Here is a 24,381-nt window from a genome sequence, read left to right on the forward strand (position 1 = left end):
GGACTAGAAAAGACACCAACTGAAGTGACTAAAGCCAACTGGGTTTGCATTTTTTTTTAAATAGAAGACCCCCTTCTATTATTGAGATAGAAGTCTGCCCCATTCCATTTCTGCATAGACATATATCCTTCGGTGTGCTTGCACAACTATAGCTGCAGAAGCAGACATGATGCTGAAGCTCTTTTGATGACTGGACTATTATATGCCCCATGCAAAGTCAAAGTGAATTCTATGCTTCACAGGCTTCTAAAAAGCTATTATAATATAATTATAATATAATTAATACCAAATCTATTTCAGCTGCCTTTTTGCATCAATATAATCTCGGGTGTCCTTTGTCATAGGAAATATCAGCAACAGTAAAACAAACCTTGAAATTTCTTCTTTCTCCAACAAAGGTAACATAAGTTGTATGTATTTTTATTAAAGTATAAACAATGAATCTAAAAAGAATGGAGAGTAAAAACTATCCCAGCAGAATAATCGACTAGGCATGCCTACAAAGCAAGGCTGTTCTCTTCTACTCTCTCTCCAAGGAAGTTGAGGCTCACTGCCTGGCCTGCTCCCCCCCCCTCCCCAGTGCCATCACCACTACAATCTGTGAAGAAGGGTATTTCAAGGACCCAATTGCTGAAGCAAATTTAACCCTAATGGAGTTCTTAGATGCTGCCCAAGATAGTTCAGACACATCATAGTTCAAGAGCTAGAACTGTTAGACTGTTACCAGAGTTATATGCAGATCTGGCAAAATTACAAGTGCTCAAAACTTTACAAGAATTACAAGTGCCTTGATCCAGTATCAAGCCATGAATGTGCAAGCAACAAAACATTTTTATCAGAGGTTGGCGGGCGAGTGGTTCTGCAACTGAGGTTCTGTTTGAATGTTTATTTTAAGAGCTCTGTGACCTATACATCAATATGCAAAAGGCATAATGGAAAGGAGGGAATGAAAAGACATAAGTACAGTGAGCCGTGCATTGATTTTTTTATCCACAGTAATGTACAAGCACCTAAAAGATACAATCCTGTTCTACAGGACTAGACAATTACACCTAAGTTATGCACATATGGGACCCTTTGTATTTGGTACGTGATGTTACTGAGATGCCAATGGTTTCTCAAAACAAGGAGCTGGGGAAGCTTCAAAAGAAAGCTACCACTTGGAACTTGTAATAATTATCTTCACTTTAAGGCAATAATAAGCTAAGCACCTGTTGAAGGGTTGAAACACCTGCACATACAAATTGCTGCTTGGCAGAAAAAAATAAATTCAAAATTGTCATTCTATCCAAATGGTGGGAACCAAATCCTCAGTGTAAAACTCCTAACCAATGCAGAATCTGGAAACTTATTTCAAAGCTGTATCTGGAGCTCAATGTTGATTTAATAAAACTTTTGGATTTTTTTTAAGTTGAATTTTACATGTCCATACAAGTACAACAAGTACAACTGTTGCTTTATATTATCTTATACAGACACTGAACACTGCAGTTACAGCTGGGGGGGAGGCAGCAGACTGATAACATATCATACACACCCTTTTTTCCAGCCAAGGATCCACTGATTTACCACATATGCCAGGAGAACCTAGTTAGAAAGCAATAACCCTGACACAAATGGCAACCAATAGAAAAGGGGGGGGGAGAGCCCTGCTCCATACCTTAGTCACACACTATATTTGAATAAAACTTGGTCTTAAAAGGACCACTGGACTCAAACTTTTTTCTGCTGCTTCAGATCAACACAGCTAGGCATCAATAGTCATCTGAAGCAGTGGTCCCCAACCTGCGGGCCGCGGCCCGTTGCCGGGCCGCGAAGGCCATGGCGCCGGGCCGCGGCTCCCTCTCCCCGCAGTAAAAAACTTCCGAGGCCGCAAGCTTACGGCCCAGGAAGCTTCTTACTGCGGGAGGGCGGGGAGAGGGAATCAGGGCCGGGCTGCGCATCGTGCGGGCGCGGCCTGATCCATGGGCGCGGCCCGATGCCCTGCCAGTCCCCAGCCTCGGAATGGTTGGGGACCACTGATCTGAAGGGTCACTGAAGTGCATAATTTACTAGATGACAATAGAATTGAAGCAGTGTGCTGTGGGAAAGGGAAAATTACTCTGCTATTAATGGGAGCAGATAATAACAAGTTCTGTCTATATAAAAATGCCAATGGGGATTTCAGCTAATTTCTTGGAGGGGTATGTGGTAATGAAATTGGGGCATATTGTTCCATTGTCGTCCTGTTATCCTTTAGTTTTGCCTAGGCCACAGCTGATCAAAGCAGGCTTGTGACTGACACTGGATTCAGCAGCAAACTACTTGGCACATCTCATCCACAGTCTTTTGTAATGAGTATACTTATAAGCTGAAGATGGACACATTCCCCCCTTCTCAGATTCAAACTGACTAGCATCACAAAAGAGACATATCCAAAGCTTTTGTTTTGTTTGTACTTTTTTTTGGAGGTGGGGGATTCAGAGTTTAGAAGTAAATCTGGTATGTTATGGTACCTAAACCTATTACTTAAAAGGTGGTAATGGTATGGAAAAGCAAAATAACCACTCTGATTATACTTTACAGAGGCAGCTTGGTGTAGTAGTTAAGAGTGGTGGCTTCTAATCTGGTGAGCTGGGTTTGATTCCCTGCTCCCCCCCATACAGTCAGCTGGGTGATCTTGGCCTCGTCATAGCCCTGATAGTGCTGTTCTGACTGAGCAGTAATAACAGGACTCTCTCAGCCTCACCTACCTCACAGGGTGTCTGCTGTGGGGAGAGGAAAGGAAAGTTGATTGTAAGCCGCCTTGAGACTCCTTCAGGTTGAGAAAAGCAGCATATAAAAACAAACTTTTTCTTTAATTTTTCAGTTCAGAATCAGTAGTTTCCATGATCTCAAATAGAAAAGTAGCTAGTGTGACTGCTTACTTGTAATGGCCCAGTCATTACAGAACACAATTCAGTATTTCCATTGGCCTTAAATAAATTATTCTGTTTTCAAAACAAAAACACACATATGTGTACATATATGTTGTAGAACACAAGAAGATCTTGCTTGGGTACATTCTTGTTTTCACATAGAATTCAAGTCCTTTAACAACACTGAGTTGACATATTTTACAGTATGTCAAACCCACCCCTTCTCATGGAATACTGGGTTTCCAGTAAACAAAAATTAAGGCTTTCCAGTAAACAAAACCAAGTTTTATGGCAACTATGTACAGTCTAAATCAGATTTCTAAATCAATTTCTTCCCCGTATACGGAAAAAAAATCTAGTTTTTATAACAAACGAACAAACCCAAATCTCCATTATGGTATCAGTCATGAAATAGAAATTTCTTCAAGAAAAGACTTTCCTGTTGTCAACTTCTTTATTGGTCCAGTAGATTATAATAATTTTGTTTCTATAAGTAAACCTCTAGGGTGAAGTTCCAGTGTTCCCATCCCTTCAACGCATCCAGGGACCACAAGGTTCACACCACACCACTCACTGATGGCCTCCGCCCACCACATTTTCAGATTCCTCTAACACATATTAAAACTTGGTAGCACTTATAAGAAAATCAATAGGGCCTCTCAGTGGGATTAGGAGGAGGAAATTTCCCAGCCTGCCCCCTCTCTGCCATGCCTGCCATGTTGGTACTCAAATATTCTAGCCAGAAACCATGTACATGGTACATAATAACCAACGGGACTGATAACATCCTCCTAATCAGGCAAATTCTGTTAATACTTATATTTTCTCAGTATGCTATGATAAGCAGCAAACCAGCTTGTTATTCACTGAGCCCCAGTAAAAGGTTTTCAGATCAGCTACTTGATGCTGTTTGCAAGTCAAACCAAATCACAGGGGTGGCCCTTCTGTTTTGACCTTCTTTGTCTGTCCATTTGATCCACACTGCAGTTCCTTTCTCTTATTCTTCTGCTGCTGTAGCCTTTCTTCTTTTTTTTGCAGGTAAACAGCCATGTTATCAAAAGAAGCCTTGTAGAGATTCTGATAGCAGCTTCCTTTGCCAACAGAGCCTATTTAAAAAAGGGAAACATAGAACCAGGGAATGCTGGAATTCTAGCTTATGCATTTTCAAGCACATTAATAATGTACATTTTTTAAAAAACAAGGACAGATTTCTTTCTGTATACAACACAAAGGAGAACAGCTTTATGTCCATATAGTGTGCAGTCTTGCAGGCAGTTGTATGAAAAGCCAATGGGAATACTAAGGAGATGCTAGAGGCTTTGTGAAAGAGCAACTAGGCAGCAAACACATATTTAAGAACTTCCTTGTTACTGGGATGCAATTAGCTATTTACTTGTTTATGGTGACAATTGCAAGTGATAGCCAATCCTCCTACTTGATCCACTACATTTGGCAGTTCTTAAAGAACCACAGAGGATAAAGAGCATGGCAGTAGCTGAAGGAGCGGGGAGGCTAACAGATGGCCAGAGTGGAACTGAAGGACACACCACTGAAATAGGTAACAGGAGGGGTGATGACAGTAGGTACAGGCCTGCTTCAAAAGATCTCTATGCAAGGATCTTGAAAATGAAGATTTTGGAACAATGCATTTCTCGGTTTTTCTTAAAGAAGAACTAGAGATTGTAAATTTGTCCTTAGTCCAGGATTCTCACTAATGCACAATACTTGGTCTCCCTACAGGTTGCATAATTTTATTTTGTGAACTTGCTTAGTAACATTTTGGAAAAAATCACTAACAAATGCACCTGTCATACCTGCAAAATGCATAAACCGTGCAGATAGGTACCTGGGAGGTATTCACCGCAAGATTTAATTTTAACTGGCAAGGTGGACTTTGTTTTCAAAATGTCATGAACTGGCATTTTGTTCAGCTAGCCCTACAGAAGTCAAAACTGGACTAAGAGAAACAAATTCACCTCAGCAGATATTCTACAAATCTATTAGCCTTTCCACTTGACTGAACTACATTAAGGCTACGTTGGATATCTTTCAAATAAAGGCTTAAATATTCAGGTTTCTTCTTTGACATGTTGAAATTTAAAGTGTTGAGATTTTCTGAGAGGAGTGGCAGACAGAACAGCTATTAAAATTTTGAAAATAAAAAGATGGCGATAACCACCTTTCCTACTGGGGTAAAAACACTAATTAGCATCTGGAATAGGACTCGTCAACCAACCCCCTTCATGCTAATTAGCTGCAATAATCACAGTCATCTTAATCACTCTTCTTTTCCCCAGCTGCTGCGACATCTTATTACCATTTTCTTTCTAGAAAGAAATATTCTCAGCAATAACTTGTGTTCTAACAAGGTCACATTATTCACCTGTTCTTTTCTGGACTGGGTGGACTGGCTAAATTTTGCCCCACCCGATTTTAAAGGCTCAAGGTGACAGAAAAGCCAAATGGGAAGAAAGAACATTCTCTAGCCCATCAGGCCTTGCAGTTTCCATCATGAGGAAACCCCTTCACGGTTTGCTGCAACACTCCAACATGTTGCTGGGGATATGGGACACATTTTAAAGGCAACAGGGAGGGGGGGCTGGGCAAAACCTGCTGAGCCTAACAACCTCTATGTATGAGCTGAGTGAGCAAGAGAGAACTCTCTTGGCCCCACAAATGGGCAAGTTTCACACAGCAGTGAGCACTGCATTTTGGGGAAGATTATCATCAGTGCTGGTTTTCTTGCTGAAGAGCACAAGCCAGGAGATCCCCAGGCACACAGGTTGAAAATTACTGATTCAAAATATTTATTAAAACCCTCAACGAAAATCCATTCTACTTCATCCTGTACCACTCCTCACTCATAGAGGCTGAAAACTTAATGTTTTCCAAACCCAACAACCAGGGGGGAGGGGAAAAGAAGGTAAAAATCAAAAATCATGTCTGGTGACTAGGCCTCCCAAACACAGCCGCATTCCTAGGCAGAAAAAAACCTGAAAGTCTGCTACAAGTAATCTGTGAAATAAACATATTCTAAGCGGAAACTGTTTAAACAGCACTTTCTCAGCATTTGAAGTTGAATAACTTACCTTCAAACACTGTCCAGTTGTCACACACGTATTTTGACATTTTTATTAATCGTTTCTCTTCAACAACAGACTGAAAGAAGACGGAAAAATTCAATCTCTTGAAAATCCCCAGGGGGTTTTCATGCACTGGTAACAATCCAAAAATTCAATTAGGTTTGCTTTAAGCCATTTCATGTATAGTGCCTCTCTATAAAGGGGAAAGTTACAAAGAATAACAGCCATTCTGTTCATACTTTCAGATAAAAGGAGCTGACACTATTTTTCTCCATCACCACAGTTTAGCACTGGGCCTTGGATCACTTCAAAGTTTGTGGCGAAAACTAAGTCCCACTTCATCTGTGGCAAAGACTTGTCATTTCCAAAGTTCTCACCTGTCAGTCTTAATCACACAACATTCAAGATTTCCCGAGATTAATTACTACCATTAAAATACCTAAATCTCTCAGCATTATAACAATCTTTTGCAACAATGAACTAAGCCCCAGCTTCCACTAAAGAGAGCCAGTTTGGTGTAGTGGTTAGGAGTGCGGACTTCTAATCTGGCATGCCAGGTTCGATTCTGCGCTCCTCCACATGCAGCCAGCTGGGTGACCTTGGGCTTGCCACGGCGCTGATAAAACTGTTCTGACCGGGCAGTGATATCAGGGCTCTCTCAGCCTCACCCACCCCACAGGGTGTCTGTTGTGGGGAGAGGAATGGGAAGGTGACTGTAAGCCGCTTTGAGCCTCCTTCGGGTAGGGAAAAGCGGCATATAAGAACCAACTCTTCTTCTTCTAAAAATGTCAGTTTCTAGCTCTTTTGTGCATGGAATTACATGGAGACTTTGTTCAGCTGGTTCCCTTATCCTGTAAGCCCTTCAACCAAAGCAGGTGTTCCCAAATGTTCTGAGCCTGAAGAAACCTCTGGCATTTTGAAAGATGGTGATGAGCAAGAGGCAGAACTAAACATGTGTGCATATGCAATTTTGAGAAGGGGGAAATGAAACATATACATATCCAGAAGCAGCCCAAGGAGGTGGAGAGTCATGTACAGCATGGTATTCCCAGCAGAGGCAAATATGTGTGTATCTCCCATCCGCAGCCACCCAAGCACAGACTGAGAAAGTCAAGCACAGAGCAAAATGTCGTACTTCTTGCCTTGGCATTCTTTCTCTTAGCAGCTAACATTCAGGTGAAGCGCATGGAAATACAGCATGTCTCTGCTTTAGTTCCTGACTCAGCTTTGGGAAGGTTTCTAGAAAGAGTTTCCTCCTGCTCTGCTTGGGGAAGGGTATGTGTGATGAGGTGCTGCCACCTGCCCGAGCTCCTCCCACCTCAGAGATTATTTGAATGCCAACACCCTATCTCATTAGGAAAGGCATTCCACAACTCTGGTGTGGTTTTGTATTGCCTTTTGTCTGACTTCTGATGGTGAGAGCACCTGAACTGCAATCTCAGAAAAATGGCCTAAATGTTTAAGTAGTTCCATGTAGGAGGAACTGGTCCTTGAAACATTCTGATCCTAGACCACCACTGGCTTTCACAGTATAAACTAGAACTTTCAATTATGCTAAGAAAGATTGCAGCAACATAAGGAAAAATGCGCAAAAAGAATGAGTATAGGATGACGACATGTTCCTCAAAACTGTTAACAGTCCAGGGTAGAGCAAAATAGCCATGGTGCATTTTTTAAATTACTGGAAGAAGAGTCATTTTCTAGGGTCAGTCTGATGTCCAAAATGTGCCACAAAAGGCAGCTGCCTCATTACCTGATGGAAGGGCCAATCCTGACTGACTCCTAGCAAAAGAATTGCCCTTAAGTTCAACATCATGCATATCTTCTTTCACCATGCCTGGACAGGAATTATGAAACACTCTTCTCCTCTAACCTTTCAGCACAAGCCTATCATAAAGCATACCAAACAGATCTAGCATCTGAAGGAAAAGAACAGCCTCCAGTGTCAAGCTCTTGGACTCCTGTCAAATCACTAAACATATCCCAACTATAGACTTGTGGTATTCCGTAGAAAAGAAGTTTACGTTAGATTCTATTGATGTTCTATGCAGCGCGTACCATTGGGGTAAGAAAAATGAGACCACACCAGTCACTGTCATAATTAAATCCAATCCTGGCTTGTCTGCAGACAGACTAAGTTTTTCTGGCCATAGTATTGAGTCTCAGCCCCTTTCAAAGAAAGAATTATCCTGATCTACCCTTCTCTTAACAATGTAGCCCAACAAATCACTGCAGTTTTAGCAGCAATCTTTACTGCAGAAGAAATTACATTAGATGATCATGCCATTTAGCCTTCTCTGTATCCTCCTACCCTGTGCCAATCACTACAGTAGGACTAGTCTGCAGTCATTTGCAACTAAAACCTCTCACCTGCCACTGTCCATCCACAGGTTGGTACCACAGAAGTGGTGTTCGCTTATCCTCTTGCAGAATCCAGAGCCCACCAGTCTCCTCAAATGCAATGTCCCAGCCTTGGTGATTCAAGGAGATATGCTGCTTGCAGAGGAGTTTCTGAGCATCAGCATCAAGTTGGAAGATTGATACTGTAGGAATACTTTTCAAAAACAAACACCATTACTACCAAATGCATTTAGGGATTTTATGTTAAAGGAACTAAGTTACCTGCACTAAAAGTAATTCCTGAACAAAAACAATGGCCCAGAAAGTGAAACTGTTATTTTAAAATTAACTCCACCTACCAACCAACGCTCCATCTAGACAAAACAGCGGCACTGCTGGGTGGTTGGGACTGATCCAGGAGTAGATACTTAGTCTGTGTGGAATAAGTCAGTCCCCCAGAAGACTGAGACTGACAGCTTGGCATGTTTAACACTACTCCTGGATAACCAAGTGGCAGCAATTGCCAGGAGTACTTTCTTCCAGCTACGTTTTTCAACTGTGCATGAAAATATGGGCAGCTCATCATGTCCTGATGACTTCCTGATTAGGTTACAACAAAGTACCACACATGGACTTCCTGTGAAAAACACTAGGAATTACAATTGGTCCAAAATGTTAACAGAAACAAGTAATTCGGAGCATATTGTTACAGTCTTGAAATGTTCATTGGCTTCCAGTTGGTTTCTGAGCATAATTCAAGGTTTATACTGTGAAAGCCACAGGTGGTCTAGGATCAGAATACTTTACAGATCAGTTCCTCCAGTGGAACCGGCATGAATATTTAGGCCATTAGAAGCCAAAGTATCCAAGCTCTCACTGAAACAAAAGCAAATTTCTAGTCAAAGAAACTGCAAAAATTAGCTTGACAACATGGCAAACATGATTTCCACTCCACTGCACAGCATCTCTCAAGCATGCACAGGAGAACAAGCTCATGTTCGAGTTTCCATGCTTGCTAGACATGTTGTCGACAGATAACAATGGAAGCATTAACTATAATCAGCTGGGTTTATTATACTGTGTTAATTCAAAGAGGCTTCATAGTATTAATGCAAAATGCCATTAACAAGTACAAAGAGAATGTCGCATTCTAAAACAGGTCGTGACAGCGCAGTTTTCAAAATAACTTTATGCAGAAAGAAATGTGACATAACCAGCAATGAAATTACAGAGCTGTTTGCTGCCTCCATAATAATTTCAGGTAATCATTTCCAATTTTTTTTTCTCTTACCAGTCATATAAAATGGCAATGTAATTTCCTTCACAACAATAGGTGGTTCTTGAGACTGCATATTTCTGAAGTAAGGGAAAGAGGATGTGATTAGAATCTTCAAACACTTGTGTGGGGGAATAACATGAACGGAGGAAAGGTAGCAAAACAGAAGACACCCGAGTCCAAAATCTTATTCTAAAACAAATCATACCTCCCTCCAAAAATTCTCCATTGCTCCAGGTGAATAGCCATGTTGTCTGAAATAGCAGAACAAAATTTGGATCCAATAGCATCTTTAAGACCAACAAAGTTATAAATAAAACTTGGTTGGTCTAAAAGGTGCTATTGGGCTCAAATTGGTTCTTCGTAGCTTTTTCTTGATGTACAAAACATGCTGTGATCATGATAGAGGTCATGATGACATACAGATGATCTCCTAGGATGGCAGCTCTTGCCGCTGCAAATGCAGAGGCATTTGTGGTGGAAGGAAAACATCCACACAAATTTTCCTCACTGTTGTGGCTGCCTTTTCCTCCTGTTGCTGGAGGGCTTTTTCAACCTTTTTCTTGGGAGGGAGCAGAATTCATAGTTATAAGGAGAAAATGTGCCCAGGAACTTTCCTCGTATAACTCTATCAGGAAAGAGGCTACAAACTTACCCTTACAAAGAAAGGGGAAGATAGAGAAAACTAATGCATTGCTACAACAGCAATACAGCTATTACTTTTAAAAGATTTTTTTTAAGCCCTCGAATGAGAGGGGAGGAGAGAATAGCATCTGCCAGGACCTAGGTGAGAAAAATGGTGCTGCTGTGAGAAATAGATGATCTGGCCCCTCATCAAGGGTTCCCTATTACATCACCCCAAGAGGCAGGGTACTTCGGAGAGAGGAGGGGACAGGAGATAGGCTGCAACTTCTACTTGTCAGTTTGTGTATGTGTGTGTGTGTGTGGGGGGGGGTGTTATGGTTTTTATTTTTGTTTTACTGTTGTTATCCACTGTGAGCCCACTGGCCAGAAGCTGTGGTCTAAAAATGTAAACATAAATAAACAAACAAATAAATAAAGGAACAAATCACCCATGTTTGAGATAGTCGTATGATTTTAGTTTGATCTGAAGCTACCATTCAGGCTTATGTTTGTTTTTGTCTAATTTGTAATAAACACATATATATTTGTATATTTGGTAATATTTATGTTTTTAGTTTAGACATAGACCTAATGGGCTCTTACATTATGACATCTTTAACCTTATGCTTCTTAAATTATTAAAAGGACAACTTCCAGGCCACATGATATCCAAACTGATTTAAGTGCAATCTTTCAGAAACAGGTCACAGCAAAACAGTTCTGGGAAAGATTGCAGCAAAACAGGAGCAACACACAGAAACAGGATGAATACAGGACAATCCCACCTGGGTAGTCCTGGAAGCAGCACTGCAGGAAGGAAGCCAACGTGAAGCAAAACATCCACCTGGAAACAGCTTTGTTTAAACCCAGCAGCTAGTTACCTTCTCATTGTTGGTGGCCTCACATGTATTCAAACTATTCAAGTGGCAACAATGGACTTCTTTTCCACTTTTGTACTTCCAAAGCCTCAGTGTACAGTCCTGAGAAAGTTTAAAACAAGCAGGCTGATAATTAGGACTCCCAGTATGGTGATCCTCAGTCCAGCTTTCACTCTCACTTGCATGCTATAATCAAGATTTGCAGCAAGGTGTGAAATCCAGCACTTTTCAACATTTAACTAACTTTATGTGCTTTATGGACACTGATCTCATACACAGAATGTGCTGGCTGTTAATATAACACAGGGTTAGGAAACTAAGTGGTTGAGCAGCAGCAGAATAGGCGTAAATATAAAAACTTAAAATGCAAATATTTATTACAATACATGTGCACATATAAAATTTAAAAATGTCAATGTGTATCAAATCCAAAAACATTTTGACACGTGGATAAATGACCACATAACAAAATGCGTTTCAACCCCCTTGGGGTCTTCTTCTTCTTCTTTTTTTTTTTTTTTGAGAAAGTGACTACCTTGCTGGATCAGGGGAATGCCGTGGACATAGTTTATCTGGATTTCAGTAAAGCTTTTGATAAGGTTCCACATGATATTCTTGTTCACAAGTTGGTAATATGCAGTATGGATCCTAATTCTGTCAGGTGGATCAATAACTGGTTGACAGATCAGACCCAGAGGGTATTTGTTAATGATTCAGCATCTTCTTGGAAAAGAGTGACAAGTGGAGTACCCCAAGGATCTGTCCTGGGGCCTGTGTTGTTCAACATATATTTATAAATGATTTGGATGAGGGATTAGAGGGGATACTTATTAAATTTGCAGATGATACTAAACTGGGAGGGGTAGCAAACACAACTGAAGACAGCAACAGAATACAGGATGATCTTGATATGCTCGGGAAGTGGGCTAAACTGAATAAAATGAAGTTCAATAGGGACAAATGTAAAGTTCTGCATTTAGGTAGGAAAAACCAAATACACCAATATAAGATGGAGGAGACTTGTCTTGGCAGTAGCATGTGCGAAAAGGATCTAAGAGTCTTAGTAGACCATATATTAAACATGAGTCAGCAGTGTGACTCAATGGTTAAAAAGGCAAATGGGATTTGGGGCTGTATCAAACGGAGTATCGTGTCCAGATCACGGGAGGTGATGCTACCACTGTAGTCTGCTCTGGTTTGGCCCCATTTCAGTTTTGGGCACCCCAGTTGAAGAGGGATGTTGACAAACTGGGACATGTCCAGAGGAGGGCAACAAAGATGGTGAGGGGTTTGGAGACCAAATCATATGAAGAAAGGTTGGGGGAGCTTGGTCTGTTTAGCCTAGAGAGGAGATGACTGAGAGGGGAGCTGATAACCATCTTCAAGTATTTAAAAGGGTGTCATATGGAGGATGGAGCAGAATTGTTCTCTCTTGCCCCAGAGGGACAGACCAGAATGAATGGGATGAAATTAATTCAAAAGAAATTCCATCTAAACATCCGGAAGACGTTTCTGACAGTTAGAGCAGTTTCTCAGTGGAACAGGCTTCCTCGGGAGGTGGTGGGTTCTCCATCTTTGGAAATTTTTAAACAGAGGCTAGATAGCCATCTGATGGAGAGACTGATTCTGTGAAGTCAAAGGGGCGGCAGGTTACAGTAGATGAGTGATTGGGATATGAGTGTCCTGCATAGTGCAGGGGTTGGACTAGATGACCCATGAGGCCCTTCCAACTCTGTTATTCTATGATTCTATGATTCAGTGGTTTAAAATTTAAATGCACTCATGTGATTTAATAATGGGGACTGTAAGGTGGTAAACAGGATGAATAGAGAGGCTCCAACCCACACTAATGAAAAGGATCCAAACACATCTCTTGGAGCCCCTCCAATTAAAATATTTATTCTTCAAAATGCCACCCTTGTAGAAGCCCTCTCTCTGCCTGAGTGTATTCTCATGTGTCTCATGGAACTTGATGGTGTGACCCAATGGGAGACCAGAAATTCTTGAGCCCCATTCTGGACCATTGCTCAGGGCCCCAGAATCACTAAGACTGCCCTGGTGTCAGAAAGTAAACCTAGCAACTTTTCCCATTTCCAAAATAGTTCCCCCAGGTACAACATGGGAAAGCAAGGATCTGCTGCACAATATCTTGCATATATATAGAATTGTAAATGAGCAAACTTCAGCAGCTGGTGGATATTATTGCTGAAGAACACGTCTCTTTAAGACAACCGTCAAAAATTTAAGATTTTTAAAAGCTTGTACATACCCCAGAAGCTGATAAGAGAAGATCTGGATAGTTTGGTATTACAAATATTTGACTGACAAACCTAGGGGGGGGGGGAAGTAGAGCAGTTCTTTTAAAAACAGAGATAGCAATATGTGAAGTTATACATCACCATAGCAACACTGAAGTTTCTACGCTGAATTAGGCCAGTATCTTATCTTGAATGCCAGGAAATACTGCCCAGAAACTCAATTACCATGCTAACGAGTGTTCTGCAAGTCTCTTACTTTAAAAAAAAGTACATCAAAGTGAGTTATAATTAAATAAAGAAGAAATAGATGAACATATTTTTTTGAACGTTAGCTGTGTAATTTAGCATTCACCTGGACTTTTGTGCGGGGAGGGGAGTTAAAACTGCCCCCCACACCGTGGTCATCATTGCCACCATAAGGCCATCAAAAGGTACGCTCTCCCTGGTGCTTCCCTGGCTGACACAGAGCAGCACACACGTGTCCCATCCCCCCTTCTGGCCCAGGCTGGACATCAGCTGAGGGGCTACAGAGCTAAGGGGGGGGGGGATGATCCTGAACCTAGGCTGCAGAGAGCTATGGAGAAGCGTTCAGGCTTGAGCTGCAACATGGAGGCAATAACGACAATACATTACTTGAGAAGACAGCGGTTAGATAAGATCAAAATGGACACCAGTCAGAACACTGCACAATTGCAAGTCAGGAATTGCAGTGGCAGCTGTGTCATAGGATCAACAGTCGGACCCAACTGAATGTCTAACATCGTCATCATCCATCGGACTGCATTATCTGATCTAAGCACTGAACCAAATAAGACTAAGAATCACTTTAGTGTGGATTTGTGAATGAACTGAATGCCTGGGCACAAGAGCAAGCATGGACAGAAGTATTTCTTTTGAATATCAAAATAGCTTATTAACTATTAATAATCCTGTTTACAAACCAGATAGACAAGATCAAGCCCTTGCTCACAAAGAAGCGCCAGCAGGCTCCAATTTAAAGACTCTTTGATGGGAAACAAGTATCTGGCTGCAAATTAAGTCAATAAATCAAAGTTGAGAAAGGCACCACCAATAAGGACTTTGATCGACAGAGACCTAAAGGAAAACCCAACTGCTGCAGGGGAAATGCTCAGCTCCTAGCCCGGCTGGGAACATTTGCCTACAACATAAGGGCTGCAGGCTATTTGAATGTGTGAGTGGCATAGTAGTAAAAACTCAGGTTCTCCCTCTAATTTGAAACTCAGAGGGCAATCTTGGGTCAGGTAATTTCTCTCAGCCTAACTGCCTGCTTGGGCAGAGATCTGACGCCTGGGTGCCAAGCAGAATTGTCTGGTGTGCCACTGATGGCATGCATGCCAAAAGTTACCCTACCCTGCTCTGTAACCTCCTCAGGCAGCCTATTACACAGCTGAATGCTGTTATGCCTACATTTAACTTAAGGGAGCATTTAACTTAAATATGATTTCCTATCTCTCCTCCAAAAAGGACCCCCCCGTTTGTTTTTTTTTACAACATTGGAAGTTTTCAATAATGACACTTACTCTCTATGTCCCAGGCAGAATGATACAATGCTATGTGGTGCTCGCGTCAAACTAACCCTTATCTTCTCATCTCGGTCAGCTGTTAGGACATACTGGTCATCAGGACTCAAAGCCTAGAGATTCAAAACAGGTCATCATGGAAACAGTCCAAAAGATTTTTGGACATGCATCCACAGTGATCACACATCTACCACTTACCAAGTTGTTTTCAACTGTCAAACTGAGAAAGTCTTGTAAGCCAGCCCACAAAAGGTAACAGCTTGTGTTATTAATGAATTAATGCATATTATACTGATGGCAAAAAGAGAAACTATTTCTTCCAATTTATAAGTGCTTACAATAGCTATTTGTTCACTGCAAGAAATCAAACGTTAAATTTTGTTTGAATTTACAATAGTAAGAAATTTAGACAAGTAGCCAAACCTGAAGACATTGACAAATTAACTTTCAAAGGAAGCAGGTGAAACCTCATACACAGAATTATAGTCATGGCCAGTTCACTATTTAAGCAGCCACTTGAGGTGCTAAAGTCACTACCTCCTAAGTCAAGGGCTGTGATGCTGCCACAGGAGTCTGCCAGAGCTGGCTGCGATGCTGCCAGCATAGTGTAGTGCCTGAGAGCAATGGCCTCTAATCTGGAGAACCAAGTTTGATTCCCCATTCCTCCACTTGCAGCCAGACGGATGACCTTGGCCCATTCAGTTCTTCCAGAGCTCTCTCAGCCTCCCCTTCCTCACAGGGTATCTGTTGCGAGGAGAGGAAGTGTAGGCATTTTGAGACTCCTTCAGGTAGTAAAAAGCAGGATACAAAAAAACAGTTCTTCCCCACCAACGTTGTTTACAGTTATAAACAGGGAGGACTGCCAAGGGGCTGCCTCTGGAGGTAGTCAAAAACTGTCCAGGAGGCGTGGGAAGATGTGTCCATAAACCAGTCCTGCCGAAACCATGGGCCTTGCTGCAGGAAATGGAATTACACAGATTAGTGCATAGAGAACCAACAGCAGATGGCAGCAAACTCCAGAATCAGAGTTGCACTATTTCTGTCTACCACAACCCTCCTAATTCATGTTAGGTCACTTCACGCTGCTATCACCTGCCATGATCCCACACCTGAGGATGACCAGGAGCAGTTATGTAAGGAAAAGGGTGTAGCCCTGCAGGTAGAAGGCTAAGGCACTTGGAGGCAGAGGTAGGTATTAGGGGATGTATTCAAATCATTCCTTACAGATCGAACTCAAAGGGTTACCATTCAAAAGCGTCTGTCATCAGTGTAGGACCTAACCTATGGAATTCCACAAGGCTCAGCTGTATCCCCGCCTACTTTTCAGTCTCTGTCTAAAGCCTGTAGAACAAATCAGTCACAGCTTTGGGTTTGGTTGTCATCAATATGCAGATGATATTCAGTTCTATATATCCTTATTCAAGTGTCCTGGTGATGCAGTAGAAGTCATAAATGATAGCCTGGCTGCCGTGGTAAATTGGCTAAAAGTGAACAAACTGAAACTAAACCCTGAAAAGACAGAGGTAATGCTGGTTGGGAAGCAGAGATCTTGAAGGACACTGAGCTCCCTGTTTTTGATGAGAGTTCAGCCAACCCCTACTGAGATTAAGATCCTTGGAGTTATACAGGGCCCGACATTATTGCTGGAGAGGCAAGTTAATACAACTGCAAAACAAGTCTCTCTCCCAACTCAGCCTAGCTGCAAAGATGACCCCTTATCTTGATATGCTGATCTAGCCACCTGGATTTGTGCCATGGTGACATCAAGGCTAGACTACTGTAATTGTTGTTTTGTTGTTATGTGCAAAGTCGTGTCCGACCCATCGCGACCCCATGGACAATGATCCTCCAGGTCCTCCTGTCCTCTACCATTCCCTGGAGTCCCCTTAAGTTTGCACCTACTGCTTCAGTGACTCCAGCCAGCCACCTCATTCTCTGTCGTCCCCTTCTTCTTTTGCCCTCGATCACTCCCAGCATTAGGCTCTTCTCCAGGGAGTCCTTCCTTCTCATGAGGTGGCCAAAGTATTTGAGTTTCATCTTCAGGATCTGACCTTCTAAAGAGCAGTCAGGGCTGATCTCCTCTAGGACTGATCGGTTTGTTCGCCTTGCAGTCCAAGGGACTCGCAAGAGTCTTCTCCAGCACCAGAGTTCAAAAGCCTCAATTCTTTGACGCTCGGCCTTCCTTATGGTCCAACTTTCGCAGCCATACATTGCAACTGGGAATACCATAGCCTTGACTAAACGCACTTTTGTTGGCAGGGTGATGTCTCTGCTTTTTAGGATGCTGTCTAGATTTGCCATAGCTTTCCTCCCTAGGAGCAAGCATCTTTTAATTTCTTTGCTGCAGTCCCCCTCTGCAGTGATCTTGGAGGCGAGGAAAATAAATTGTAATTGGTCTCCCTCAAACTCAGTCTGGAAACTCCAGCTGATACAGAATGCCATGGGCTCAGCTATTATCAGGAGCTTGATGGAGCAGCATAGATCTCCCTTTCTTCAGTCATTCCACTGGTTGCCCATGAGTTAGCAGGCTCAGCTTAAGGTACTGGCCATCACATCATAGACTTGGGCCCCCATATCTGTAAACCTGCCTCTCACCCTATGCATCACAATTGTAACATTACTCATATGGGTAAGGTCTTCTGCAGGTGCCAGCCTATAAATGGGCAAAAACAAGGATATGCCCACACATGTACCTTCTCTGTTGTGGCCCTCCCCTTGTGGAATGGCCTGGCTGAGGTGAGGAAAGCTTCCATTCTCTTGGCATTCCACAAAGTAAGCAAAACTGAATTATTCAAAACAGCCATCTTGGCATAGTGTTAAGAATAGCTGCCTCTTATCTGGAGAGCCGGGTTCGATTCCCCGCTCCTCCACATGCAGATGGCTGGGTGACCTTGGGCCAATCACCATCCTGTTACAGCTGTTTTCACAGAGCAGTACTATCAGAGCTCTCTCAGCCCAACCTACTTCACAGGGAGGAGAGGAAGGGGAAGGCTTTGAAACTCTTTTGAGGAGCAGAAAGCGGGGTATAAAAACAAATTCTTCTTCTTTTCTATGCAGTCAATAAGGCTGCACTGTACTAAATTATTCACAAAGTTACTTAGGTAAATTATTAGACACTGTGGTCTTTATACTATAGTCTAGCTTGCTGAAAAATCCTACTAATGTAATTTTTGCATCATTTACTATGTCATATAAAACAGGGGTATCATTTACCCTGGGGTATCATTGCATCATTTAGTATGTCATATAAAACAGAGGTAATGACTGGGGAAGGCACTGGCAAACAACTCCATATTGAGTCTGCCATGAAAACGCTAGAGGGCGTCACCCCAAGGATCAGACATGACTCGGTGCTTGCACCGGGGATACCTTTACCTTTTACCTTTATAAAACAGGGGTAGTCAACCTGTGGTCCTCCAGATGTCCATGGACTAAAATTCCCATGAGCCCCTGCCAGCGTTTGCATATCTGAAGACATGGCTCTGGAAAGCTCATCTGTAACCACTATGACACAATTCCCAAACATCAGTCCTCTCCCACACTCAACAAACATTCCAAAACACGGGTTCTTGACACCCATATCTCCACACCCATGCCTCATTTGTCACCATGCCACCACAACCTTCCACACAACACACACATTCAACCCCATATCCTTACAGACTGAACAACTCCTCCCCTTCCTCTTCCCACCACCAAGCTCTAGCGCCCATTGTATTCCTGGATACAAATTTGTGCCTAGTAAATAACATAAATAACATAAATAACATGTGGGCGTGGTTCAGATCTTATAAAGATACATGCCAGGGGGAGGAGTACTGTGACTTGGTGGGGAGTTTAAAGCTCAGATTATCTAGTACCAAAAGACAAAGTACATTGTAAGAGTTTCATCAGAAGATTCTGTGTTCTCTTCCATGCATTATTTCGAGCCAGAGGTCCCTGATAAAAAGACTGAATATTGTCTTGAAGAAGGTAGTGGTATGGCCTCTGCTGAAGAAATCATCCCGGGATCCCTGGGAGCCTGCCAATTCCTGCCCTGTCTTCACATTTAGTGTTCCTAGGGAAGGTGGTGGAAAAAACTGCCATGGTCCAACTGACAGCATTTAAAGGCATTGGTCATATTCCCCAGAAGCTGTGTACACTTACCACATCCAGTAGAAGAGACAGGTGGCCAAGTTCAATTGTTCCTGTCTTCTCTGGTTCTCCTATTGAATAAGAATAGACATCTCCGGATTTGTCAGCAACCAGAATCTTATCTTCCATGGTTGTTATAATCAGGGCAGTGCATCTTCTAGTGACAAGCCTGTAAAGAAGAACTAACTCAATTAGGGTTCAAAAATTCCTCTCTGGAAAGGTGAACTTTTTATTTAGGTTACATTTACACTTCAGGATCTAACAGGACTCTAAATTTGTGGCTGGAAAAGATCACACTCACACCCCCAAATGCATTAGCTGCAAAAGTGAACAGTGAGTGGAACAAGTAAAAGAGTAATCCGCCCTGAAATTGAACAGTCACAAATATTAAAACATAACAAATCACTGTGATCAAAATAAAATTTTCTCAACACTGAAGAGAGAAGAAGGCCTTGAATTTTAATTATCTTTAAACCGCCCGTGGCGTCGTGGGCGCCACGGACTAAATAATTCGTTAAGGGGCCTTGAGGTGGGCTTTGTCCGTGATGAGGAAGGGTCCGGATTGGACCCTTCCTCACGACAGACAATCGGAGGGACCAATTGGCAGGCGCTTTGCGCCTGCCGATTGGTCCCTCCGATTCCCAGCCCCAGCAACTGTGAGCCGCGCGCAGCGCGGCTCGCAGTTGCTCCCGGCCTCTCGCCGCGTCAGGCTGCCGCCGCCGAAAAAAGCCCGACGACGACAACGCCGACAACCAAGCCGCCGACCAGCCCGCCGCTGACAACTGTAAGTTCCTAGCGCCCGCTGCATTTCCCTGCAGCGGGCTTGGTTACTAGTACCATATATATTTGGTATAATATAGGATCACAGAAAACTTTTTCAGGAGCTTTCCATAGTATATATCAAACCAAAATTTCAAAAGCTTTGTAATACAGCTCAAGGAACTGGGATTTGGGGGGGGGGGGGGACACATCTTCTGGCTCAGTCCCTGAGTTTTGCCTGCACACTCTCGCTCTACTACTGCACAATCAAAACCATGGACAGAAAAAATAAGGCCTTCAAGAACCCAAGAAGCATTGAGATGGGAAAACAAAGGCACAATATTTCTTCTAAGTTCTTTTCCTCTCCATTACCTTACACTGAGGCACTCCCAGGAAGGTTTAGTTCGAAAAAGAATTAGACGTTTCCCGTCATCCGTGAGAGCAAAGTAGGTTCCAGATGAAGAAAATGCACAGGCAAGGATAGTATCACTTGATTTACCTGCCGACTTTCCATCCTCTCTAAAAATATGGAGAGAAAAATGGGGGGGATTTTAAAGCACTCTTACTTCAAGGTGCTACATATTTTAAGAGGAAAAAAGGCAATAAGCTGGAACTAGCAAAAGACCCATTGTTCATGAACTATGCAAGCTTTTCAGTCCAAGATTATATATTTTTTTCTATATAACACATCAGTCAAAGAGACAAGATCATGTAATGAGATTAATGTAGGGTATCCTTGGACACTACTGAAAACACAAGTTTAGTCAATTACAGGGAATTCTGGAGTTTTGATTAAGCACCTGTTATTACATTGCCAGTATATAATGGCCCAGTATTGAATAACATGCTGTAAATTAACATTTATTAATAGATTTGGAGTATAACTATTTATTTCCCAGCCTATACAAACAGAGAACTCTCTCTGAGCGATAATCAGCCTCTTCCTCTCAACTGGAGAATTCCCAGAGGGACTGAAGGAGGCAGTGGTATGGCCTCTGCTGAAGAAATCATCCCGGGATCCCTGGGAGCCTGCCAACTCCTGCCCTGTCTCACATTTAGTGTTTCTAGGGAAGGTGGTGGAAAAAGCTGCCATGGTCCAATTGACAGCATTTAAAGGCATTGGTCATATTCCCCAAAGTTTCTGGACAAATGGAATTGTGATGCACACATTATTTAGTATAAAGAGCTTAAACAGTTTTACCCTTCGTTTTCTTGAGGTTTCTTGCCCGCAGTGGTACAATCATATACAAAAAGATCATCTTGGCTAGAAAGTAAAGATATACACAACATCAGTATTTCTTGGTGGGAGAAGTATTCAATTGTACTATGTTAGGGGAAAAATTATCTCTATACCTTTTAAGCACCAAAGCTACAAAATTAATAGTAGTTTGCTGTCTTGTATATCATCATAAAGAGAACATATTAACATGGAAAACAGTAGGGTAACACACGCATGCGTGCATAGCGTGAAAGGTAAAAACATTGTGTATGTTTTTCAGGCTTGTTAATTAGAAGACCAGAGGTTATTGGATCAATGGAAACAGTACATTTTAAACAGATATGGCTAAGTCTCTACTGAACACCAGTATCTGAACTAAGTCTCTACTGAACTATGTTATATCCAATTCCAACTGGGGCAATTCTCCTGAGCATAGTTCTCAGTAAGGCACTGCCAATCCCAAATCTCTGGACAGACCTGGGAAAGACACAAGGATAACATAATGGGTAAATGGACCCTATGGGTCAACTGCAGAAGGTGATCTTGCTTTAATTATCCCATCCAGTTTTTATCAGCAGCATAATACTTTCAAGTTACCATCAATCAAAGGTAACACAAATGCTTTACAGGTAATGAAGGCTAAAGCTCTGCTGCACCATCACCAAAGTTAAAGCAAACCCAAAAGCAGTCATGGGAAGTCATCTACTTAATGCTTCAGAAGTGTGGGCTGCAGAGTCCTGTTGTCAGTGCACCTCTATAAAGATTAGTTCATTTAGAATAAGACGGGGATTTTATATCCTGAAACCCACAACATACGTTCAGAACAAAAGAAATCATACATGCCCCTTCCAAGGTTAGGTACCAAGGCAGAAAACTGGAAATGTTAATACTCGGTATGTTTATCTAGAAAGGATCTGGGAAAGCAGGCAGACACTAAGAGTCTGTCTCTGTATAAGGCAGAACAAAGTTGGCACCCAGGGACACCTTTAAGACCAGCAAAGTGTTATTCAAGGTATAAACTTCCGTGTGCATGTACACTTCCTCAGACATAATCCAATGGGAATTACCGGTTCATATATATAGGTAGAGGGGATTCCCACTTTAGACCAACAAGACGACCCACCTGCATCGGCAGAAGACAGTTTCGTGGATTCGATAAAAGGAATCACCCTCAATATCCCCACATGCCAACCCTCCCCTCCGTTATTAGACCAGGCTCGGAGAGGGGGTCCGATCTCCCGGACTGATCCCCCCCCCCCAGGCACAGTCCAGGTCCGAACTCCCACCGCCCTCACCTGGGCTCTTCATAACGGGCAGCGAGGACCTTGGCCCCCCCTCTGACCACCATCCAGCCCCCTCGGAGCCCCAGCCCCGGATTAGGACTCGCCGCGACAGGAGCCTCGGCCGCCTCCATGCCCCCAAACAGAGCCACGTGGGCGCCGCCCAAGTGAAAACGGCAGGGGACCTCCGAGAGTTCCTCCTCCCTCCCTCCGTGTGTCGCGGGCAACTTCCAGCATCCAATTGAAACCCGGCGAAAGCTCTCCCTCTCGGGCGCCGCAAGCGGCGGAAAGTCCCGTTTAATCCCGGAAGTGCCTCGGAGCTGAACCTCTTGGGCGCCACCTTCTTTCCGGATGCGCTCGTCACGATAAACGGGAGCCTCGCTTAGTTGCAGTAGGAACGGGAGAAAAGCCTCTGGCTTGCTTTTATGCACGAGCTCTTCAATAGGATATGGATATGAATTAGGCCAGAGAAAAGGAGGAAGCAGCAGGCACAAGTCGCTGTAGCAGCAGGGAAAGGGAGGAGGGGACACACTAAGCCTTCAAAAACAGAAACATGGCTAATGCGCCGATCCTTAATATATGAAGATTCGGAAGGAAGATGCTAGTAGGTAGCCGTGTACCACAACAAAGTTTGAGTCCAGGAGCACCTTTAAGATCTACAAAGTTCAACTCTGGGTCTAAGCTTTCGTGTGCATGATTAAAGGGTGCGTGCACACGGAATATGAGACCTTGAATAAAACTTTGTTGGTCTTAAAGGTGCCCTTGGACTCAAATTCAGAAGGAAGTAGCATTGATGGTGCTAAGATTTATAGCCAAGTATACTTAGGAATGCCGCAGCAATTATTACAAAGGCTCGATTGCTTTGTGTTCAGTAAGGCTGATGCTCAAGTAAATCCACATTAGGAGCTTAACACCCCAACGTTTTGGCATATGAGGATCGCTAGCGTGCCTAGTACCTAAAGAGGGCCAAATCTTAAACCAAAATATAACAAAATTATTCACCTGAGTGTGATAGCAGACAAGCAGGTTGGAGGGCCGCACAGGAGCTTGAGGACCTCTGCTCTAGTGCAAAGTGCTCTACCATTGAGCTATGAGCCCTCCTTGTCAAGATGAAAGAAGGGGGCTTGGCTTGGTTTAGTGGTAGAGCACTTTCATTGCATGCAATGAAATCTGAGCATCCCAGATTCAATCCAACCAAAATGCTTTGGGAGTGCAGGATCTGAAAGACACACACCCCCCGCGCGATCCTGAAGGAGTTGGTTCTTATATGCCACTTTTCTCTCCCTGAACAGCTTTATCAGTGCTGTTTCTAGCCCTAGGTCACCCAGCTGGCTGCATGTCGGCGTGTGTGGAATCAAATCGAGCTCATCAGATTAAAAGTCCGCATTCCTAACCACTACACCAAGCTGGCACACCGAGAACCACCAGGAGCCACAATAGATCTGTGTGGCCCAGCACATAGCTGTGTGCTTGCTTCTGCCTGCCTGTGCTTAAAACCTGCCAGCATTGCTGGAAGACAAGGCCATCAGGCATTACTTGGATGAGGGATCGAGGTCACTACCCCTGCTCTTGTGGGAGGGGCACTTCGTATTCTGTATGCCTGCCTTCCCTCGGAGGGATTGTACTGGGGACCTTAAGAGGTGTCTGTGTGAAACACCTCTTTCACCTCCACGGGCTCAATGAGGAAGGGAAGTTGGTAAGTGTTCCCCTCCTCCCACCCGGGCTGATATATTCAAGATGATATTGGTCCACAAAGCTCTGTATGGAGAGCAAAGAGAAAGGTGGCAATGCTTGACCTCCATCCACGGACGCGCATCTTCAAGCTTGACCTGGGCCCATTCTGCATCTAAGGGTTAATGCATCTTCAGTGCACCTTAGAAGTAGATTTTCCTGTTCTGCAAAAACTGTGCTACAAAAGCACAGTAAAAGTGCATTATCCTCCATGTGCTGGCTGGTCTCCTTTAGCCTGCAATCGCTTTCCAGGTCGCTTCCTCACGCCAACTGATCCTGTCACTGGAGACACCAAAGGCTGATCCTGAGATCTTTTGCATGCAAAGCTGATCACGGCTCCGACTTGGGAAAGCAACAAGAG

At 43.1% G+C, this 24,381-nt stretch overlaps 1 protein-coding gene across 4 annotated transcripts; it reads right to left on the minus strand.

Annotated features, from left to right (window-relative positions):
- Nucleotides 1-1,348: 1,348 nt before the first annotated feature.
- Nucleotides 1,349-24,271, minus strand: WDR4 (WDR4 tRNA N7-guanosine methyltransferase non-catalytic subunit). Of its 4 annotated transcripts, none has more exons than XM_077342809.1 (11): nucleotides 24,086-24,271; nucleotides 20,992-21,054; nucleotides 20,163-20,309; nucleotides 19,044-19,200; nucleotides 14,898-15,010; nucleotides 13,368-13,428; nucleotides 11,102-11,200; nucleotides 9,612-9,676; nucleotides 8,351-8,534; nucleotides 5,987-6,056; nucleotides 1,349-4,003 (listed from the first exon to the last, which is right to left on the minus strand). In XM_077342809.1, exons 1-11 carry the CDS (start codon nucleotides 24,133-24,135, stop codon nucleotides 3,825-3,827), a joined length of 1,188 nt encoding a protein of 395 aa, XP_077198924.1. In that variant the 5' UTR covers nucleotides 24,136-24,271; the 3' UTR covers nucleotides 1,349-3,824. The 4 variants fall into 4 exon arrangements, with proteins under 4 accessions (XP_077198924.1, XP_077198923.1, XP_077198926.1 ...); XM_077342808.1 differs by lacking the exon at nucleotides 24,086-24,271 and adding an exon at nucleotides 22,305-22,591; XM_077342811.1 differs by lacking the exon at nucleotides 20,163-20,309.
- Between the last annotated feature and the right edge of the window lie 110 nt (nucleotides 24,272-24,381).

Source organism: Paroedura picta, chromosome 6, assembly GCF_049243985.1.
Source record: "Paroedura picta isolate Pp20150507F chromosome 6, Ppicta_v3.0, whole genome shotgun sequence".
NCBI lineage: Eukaryota > Metazoa > Chordata > Lepidosauria > Squamata > Gekkonidae > Paroedura > Paroedura picta.

Excerpts from the sequence above, each read along its gene's own strand:
- WDR4 (XM_077342808.1), bottom strand. The coding sequence starts at position 22,423 with ATGGAGGCGGCCGAGGCTCCTGTCGCGGCGAGTCCTAATCCGGGGCTG. Across the intron at positions 20,310-20,991 it reads AAACCTCAAGAAAACGAAGG|AGAGGATGGAAAGTCGGCAG; the intron begins GTAAAACTGTTT and ends CCATATTTTTAG. Across the intron at positions 11,201-13,367 it reads TTCTCTTATCAGCTTCTGGG|GACTGTACACTGAGGCTTTG; the intron begins GTATGTACAAGC and ends AAACTTTCTCAG.